Below are 7,872 nucleotides of genomic sequence, written 5' to 3' on the forward strand. Positions count from 1 at the left end.
GACTTCAATAAATATTACTTGCATTAAAAACTTACCAATTTAAACATAAAATTGATTTGATATGCCCATATCTTGAATAAATTATTATTTAGGCCGTGTGCGAGTTCGAGTGAATTGAGGTAAAGTGCATTGAAATTTCCTAGGGATTTTTTTTTACTGCACTTATGTTAATATTTATTGATTTATTTATTGTTTTTTTTTAAGTTTTTTGGTTAAAAGTTTTCAATTTTATTTATTTTTTTATTAAACATTTTATAAACTTTTACAATGGTAACATTTAATTTACCTAATTTTTATCTAATTTACCCAACTCGAAATTCTGGTAAATACCAACATTCCCCGCCATACCGACATAATTTACTATTTCCTACAATTTACCATCAATTTACACGAACTCGCACACGACCTTAATGTAAAAAAATAAATATTTAAAAGATTTTTTCTTAATACAATGTTAACATACTCCAATTTAATAAAATTCCTGCTTAAAATAATAATATAATTCTATTTCAATAAAAGTTTAAAAGCTACAGACTTTCTTATTTTTAAGCTCCAATTAAAATCATTTTAAAATAAATTAAGAGCAACTTTATTTTGTTAATTAAAATACTCTTTAAAACAATATTTTTATTGCAAATGTTTAACCATAAGAGAATATCTGCCCATAACAGATAAATGCAAACAGCATTATGTTATTAACATTGCAAGTTACTGTTAAGTTAAAGAAGCAGAGAATGCATAAATTAATTAAAATAAAAAAAAAATTCGCAAATTTGCAAATTTGGCAAATTTATTTATTGAATTATAAATTGAAACCATTGGTGATTTTGGAGTGTTCAATTTAATAAATAAAAACGACTGAATCTTAAGTTTTTAACTTATTGATGGAAGTAAATCGACGCGTGATGCATTTAAATTTTAAGTTTGATTTTGAAATGTGAATATTTAAAAATAAATAAAAATCATTTGTATCAAATTAATATCTAATAAAATTATTTTATAAGCACGAGGAATTTGGAGCAATTTTTTAATTTAACATAAAAAAACGATTTATATTAAAATATAAATAAAAAAAAAATACACTACAAAATAATTCAACAAAAACAAAAACTAATTTTTTTTTGTGACAAAAAAGTTCCTAAAATATAATTTAAAAATTCTATTTTTTGATTTTATTAGCAAAAAATATTTTTTTATTAAAAGATTAAAAGTGATTTAAACAAAAAAAAAAAAAAATACTTTAAAATGTATTTCAAAGAAAAATTTATTTTAATAATTATGTTTTGTTTTAATCTTGGCAACAGCCAAACATCGAATAAATTTACTAATTTTTTTCAACTCGGCATTGTTAACAGCGCAGAACAAAAAGCAAATTCTGAAAGTGAGTATTTAAAAAGGAAATATCAACAGATATTATCTTAAGATATATATCTTGATACGCATAATAAAAGTTATGTACTAATAGTATGTAATAGTTTGTTAGTGCAAATTTTAAGACTAAAGAGCATTATAACACTGTGAGGTTACATAAAAATTAAAAATGTTTGGAGGACTAGTAAATTAGTCGAGAAAATGTTATTGTGTTTAGATAAAAGATAAAACTAAGTAAAATATTAAAGTGGTATTAAAACTTATAACATAAGTTAAAGGAAATTGTATCGAATTATTTACAATTAAATAAATTTGAAAAAAATATTTTCATTAATAAAAAATTTAATGAGAGAAAGTATAGCAGTACATATACCACCAAAAAATAAGCACAATTTAAAAAAAAATTAACATAATTTGTTAAAATAATTACATCATGAACATGTTTCACTGCATATGAATTGCTTCATTAAATTAAATTCATATCAATGATAAAGTAAACCCCGTCACCACTCACGTACATAGGCAATGCTCGGCTTGACTCAAATAATTACAATACATTAAAATAAGCAATTGATAAAGCGTCAATTAACAGCACCAAAAATATGACAAATATAAAAATAATAAGGAATAAAAAAATATTACCTAACTGCACTAAAAACAATATGAAATGAAAAAAAAAATTTCTGTGGAAAAATTTCGTATACATATTTTTAATTTCAAAATATAGAATGTAGAAAAAATTCTCGCAGAACCATAACATATAGTACTCGACATAGTCACTTCTTAGCAAAAAAAGTAATACATAATACTAACAATCATATTTATATGTTCTCGAGTTGGCGTTCTATTATTTTTTTATTATCTAATAGTCCCAAAACAAATAAGTGAAATTAAGCCCACAGCAATTACGAGATTTATAAATAGACTAGAATTATTTTAGTTAGGTTTTAGATCTTTTAGGTCAGGGTGCATTTATAGCCGATTATTTAAAAATAAAAAACACTAATTTAATTGGAAGTAAAAAAAATTTTAAAGTTTGCAAAAAGTTCTACAACAATATCGTCGCCTATACTAACTATAATTTATTTTACGGTTTTAATAATGTTATTTTATATAAATATAAAAACCAAATGTTTAAAAAAACATATTAACCCATATAAATATCTATATACATATAATATAATATAATAAATATAATATATTCATTTGACACTAGAAGATTATATTCTGATATATATAAAAATACATCTTTATTAACATATTCTGATAATATATGAAAATACATCATTATTAGCATATTCTGATAAGATAACTTTAATAGCTCTCTATAATAGCAAGATCAAGTTTAATTCAATATATTTCCTTTATGTCAACGTTTTATTTTACTCCAATTTTTAACAGAAAAATGACACTTAATGTTTTATTATAGAACATAGTTTTAAAAAATAAACAATAAATCTTTTTGTCGACAAACTAGGTTCATAACCTGCTTTTCGAAATGAGAGTGGAAAGAAGATCATTAAGTATATTAAGTTGACTTAAAAGATAAATTACTTAAGAAATTAATATATTGACAAAAAGTGTGCAAAAATTAATTTCCGATCACCTACTTTGGTGTTTTTTTTTTAATTTAATTTTACACTTTATTTTAATTTCTTTTTCTTTATTTCATTTATTATTTCCTTTGTCTTATTTTATATATTAAATCTAGATATTTACTATTTTATTTATTTATTTATTATGTATAATTATATATATATATATCCACTTTTAATTTACATATATTATTATTATTATTTAAATAGGCTATTTGTGCATCCCGACCTAAAAGATCTATTGTGCGTCTATAGGCCCAACTAGGACAATTTTAGACTATTTATAAATCTTATAATTGCAGTGGGCTTAATTTTACCTATTTGATTTGGGACCAGGATCCCGCTACCAAGGTAATCGAGTCTACGTCTTGCCACCGCTGGGCAGTTGCATAGAACATGTTCTGATGTTTCCTTCTCCTCATGACAGAGTCGACAGGAATCACTTTCTACCGCACCTATAATCTTCATGTGGTAATTAAGTCTACAGTGTCCTGTAAGAAGTTCAGTGTAGATTTTGATATCATTTCTGCTAAGGTTGATGATAGCATCAACTTTGATGTGTTCAGGATCAATGAATCTTTTTGACTGTCGCATGCCTGTTTGGGCTCTCCAGTGTTCAAGTAGATGCTGTTTCTCCCGTTCACATAATAAGTTATTTGTGAAGCTATTTGTTACCCCGCAGAAGGGCTCTGGCCCAATGAAAGGAGTACATGCACCCTTCTTTGCTAATATGTCTGCTATTTCATTGCCCTCATGCCCCTCGTGTCCCGGTACCCACGTAAGAATAACATAGTTCCTCGATGCTAGGGTGTTGAGAATTTTTTACATATATACAAAGATTTTTAATTTATAAGGTGGTTTTTTAGTTTTTTATAATTTTTTTTCTAGTTTAAATTCTCCTATTAATTCTCATTTTAAACTATATAATGCATTATTATAATTTATATAATATTAATTCATATCCTTTTCTTATTTATGTTTATTTAACTATTAATATTAATTTGTTACTATAATTTTGTTAAAACAAATAAAATAATTTTCCTTAATTAACTAATTTCTTTATTTATTAATAAATATATAACACCACACACTTTTTTTTTTTTTATATTTTTTTGGACAAATATAATTTTTTAATAATTTTCATATATTAATGTATTTAATAATGTTATATGTATATATTACTTCCAATTACTTTATAGAAAAAATACTATTATTAGTCTCGTTTATTAAATTTAATTTTGTTTTATATAAAGCAATTATTTTTTTCTTAATTTTTATTTGAAAAACATTATTTATTATGATTATTATTTTTATTACTATCTGATTAATATAAGTAATATAATTATTCATATTATTATAAAACATTTACTATATAATTGTATTTCTAATTTTATTTTATTTTTAGTTTTAGATTTAGTATTAGTTTTATTAAAATATGTTAAGGATAGGTTACTCTTTGTTTCACATAGATCTATTGATCGTTAAAGGTACCTAGTAAATTTGGATTAGCCATAATTTGGGTTTTCAAACAGTGTTTGAAGTTCAGGTCTTGATACAGACCTGTTCTCAACGCCATTTAAACCCAGACATTGAGTGTAGTCTTTCTTGTACATATGCATAGTGCTATCAGGGCAGCTTACGATGTATTTAATTAACATACTATAACTTAATTGAAATTACATCTTATTTTATGGTATTTTCATTACGTTTAATTATTATGTATTTTATTTCGAACTTGCCGAGACTTTAAACGGCAATTTCGTCTTTTTGGAGCCGTCAAAACTTCCTCGAATTTGAGACATGTTCGTTTTATTTATTAAGATTATTCTTTACTGTATTTCATTGCATTATATATATTATTTAAATTGAATATCTTTTCTAAAAGGTTATACGATATACTTTAATGTCCCTTATATATAATAGAAAAAGATCGATCACAGCATTTCTGAACACAATTATTTTAGTTTATTTACTAATAGTTTATATTTTACAGCTCCTCGCAACAATGCTACATATGACTTTATCATAATCGGCGGTGGTTCTGCAGGTTGTACACTAGCTAATCGCTTAACTGAAAATCCCAATTGGAATGTTTATCTTATTGAAGCTGGAGGTGTAGAAAGTTTAATGCATCTTGTCCCCGCATTAGCAAACTACATGCAACAAACTCACTCAAATTGGGGCTACAAATCAGTGCCACAGAAGAAAGCCTGCTTTGGCATGCGAGATAAAAAATGTTCACTACCACGAGGTAAAGTTTTAGGAGGCACTAGCTCACTTAACTACATGATATATAACCGTGGTAATAGATATGATTTTGATCGTTGGGCTGCCGCTGGTAATATAGGCTGGTCTTACAATGAAGTTCTACCATACTTCTTAAAGTCCGAAAGAGCTAAATTAGCAGGTTTGGAGAACTCTCCTTACCATAACAGGACAGGACCTATGAGCGTAGAAGATGTTAGCTTTCGTACAAAATTTGTGCAGGCATATGTAAAAGGAGCACAAGAAGCTGGACACAGATATACCGATTATAATGGACAAACACAAATGGGTGTTTCATATGTACAAGCAAATACAAAAAATGGACGCCGAAATAGTGCCTATCGTGCTTTCATAGAACCAATACGTAACGCACGCAAAAATTTGCATATAATTAATTTCGCAAAAGTAACGAAACTACTCATAAATCCTATAACCAAAGAAACGACTGGTGTAGAATACATTTATCAAAATAAATATTACAGAGCGTATGCAAGTAGAGAAGTGATACTCTCCGCTGGTTCATTTAATACACCGCAATTACTCATGCTATCAGGTGTGGGTCCAGCAGATAATTTAAAAGCAGTTGGTATACCAATTATCAAAGAGTTGCCAGTTGGTAAAAATTTATATGATCACATGTGTCATTTTGGTCCCACTTTTCTAACAAATACCACAGACAACCCGCTTACCACAGTTGAAATTCATCCCGAGAATATACGCAAGTTTATATCTGGGGATGCAACTACACCGTTCTCGTCAATTGGTGGCGTTGAAGCGCTAACATTCGCTAAAGCACCAAATTTTGGAGGACCGGCGGATTTGCCAGACTATGAAATTGTTACTGTTGCAGGCAGTTTGGCATCTGATGAAGGTACTGCCATCAAGGAAAGTGCAAACATAAAAGATGAAATTTATAATAAAGTCTATAGACAGCTGACTAGACAGGATCACTTCACAGTATTAATTATGCACTTTCATCCAATATCAACAGGACGTGTTTGGCTGCGTAGCCGTAATCCATTAGATTGGCCAGTTATTGATCCCAATTACTTTGACAAACGACAGGATGTTGAAGTTTTATTGGCTGGCATCAAGGATGCCATACGCATTAGTAAAACAAATGCTATGCAAAAAATTGGTACAAGAATACACACGGTACCTTTGCCGGGTTGCGAACAGTACAAATTTGGTAGTGATGAGTACTGGCGTTGTTCGATACATACAATGTCGTATACGTTACATCATCAGGTGGGCACTTGTCGTATGGGACCTGTTAACGATGGCACAGCTGTGGTTAGCTCAGAACTTAATGTACATGGCATACAAAGGTTGCGCGTGGTGGATGCCAGCGTAATACCATTTCCACCAACAGCACACACCAATGCGGCAACTGTAATGATTGCAGAAAAGGCAGCAGATTTGATAAAGAGTACCTGGCGAGGTGAGTGATGATATATGACAAAATACATGAGCTCAACATGAGTTAATAGTTTTTTTGAATTTATTTTTGTCATTTATATATATCAAAAAGTTCATAAAAACTGTCAAACTCTCTCACATATATCAATTCATTTTAAATTTATTTTCTTTTTTCTTAATAGGTTAAAGCAATAGTTGAATGGACTTCAATATTTTACGCTGTCTTAAGTGTAAGATTATATTTATTGTAGTTTAAATTAATTTTAAAGTATAAAATATAAATAAAATCGCGGCAAAGCTTATATTTTTAATCTTAAAAAGTAAATTGTTTACACTTTGCGATGCGTTTTAGCTTTGAAGATAGTTTCAAACCGAAGTGATTATCGTATAATTTATAATCAACATTCACGGTCAAAAATTAATTCAATTATTTGCACAGGTTTTCTTTAATTCGAATGGCAATAAAATAGAGAGAATCGAGGGGGTTTCACAAACTGCAGATGAACTTTATCTATGCTAATATGTGACAACAAAAAGAAAAAAAATATATACAAAATTTTTGTCAAATTATTTGTGCGGTGAATGAATGAATCAGTTTGAATGAAGAAGCGCAGCATCCATTTATAGCGCAAGAAATGAGGAAACAAACTTTATTGTTAATATTTTTTAGCATTGGTCCATATTTCCATATTTCCTAAACTATAATCAAATGTTGTATGAGTTTCTCATACTTATTTAGAATTTATAACTTTCAGTGTTCTGCTCCCACAATGCAGACCATTAAACCGCGAAGCATTTGCATTGCAAATTTTTGCACGATTGCAAAAACATAAAAAAGTGCGAAGTGGAGAGTGGTTGCAGATATTTAGATAATTTTGTATTCATTTATAATTTATAAAATATATCCAATATTATTTATTTTATATATTTAATATTGTTGCTTAATAACATTATAAATTCTGATTAAGAATAACTTGAATTGAAACTCATGCCAGTTATATTGACTTAATTAATTAAGCAGTTATAACAAGACGTCATAGTTTATTTGAAAAAATAAAAAAAATTCCGCTAATAATAATTAGAATTCTAAGTTTCTAGAATAATGAGTGGAAAAATACTTTTAAAGTCTCAATATTGATCCACAAGACTGACAGCAAATAATAATCTTGATATATGGTATGTATACAAAACAGATTCACAAAGCAATGTAACCGATAAACTT

The 7,872-nt window shown here is 27.7% G+C and overlaps 1 protein-coding gene across 1 annotated transcript; it reads left to right on the forward strand.

The window, feature by feature from the left end:
* The first annotated feature begins 1,257 nt into the window (after nucleotides 1-1,257).
* Nucleotides 1,258-6,937, forward strand: LOC119669922 (glucose dehydrogenase [FAD, quinone]-like). Its single transcript, XM_038079976.1, has 3 exons — nucleotides 1,258-1,381; nucleotides 4,960-6,672; nucleotides 6,833-6,937. Exons 1-3 carry the CDS (start codon nucleotides 1,279-1,281, stop codon nucleotides 6,835-6,837), a joined length of 1,821 nt encoding a protein of 606 aa, XP_037935904.1. The 5' UTR covers nucleotides 1,258-1,278; the 3' UTR covers nucleotides 6,838-6,937.
* The last annotated feature ends 935 nt before the right edge of the window (nucleotides 6,938-7,872 follow it).

The sequence above is a fragment of the Teleopsis dalmanni genome, chromosome 1 (genome assembly GCF_002237135.1).
Source record: "Teleopsis dalmanni isolate 2A chromosome 1, ASM223713v2, whole genome shotgun sequence".
NCBI classification, from domain to species: Eukaryota; Metazoa; Arthropoda; class Insecta; order Diptera; family Diopsidae; genus Teleopsis; species Teleopsis dalmanni.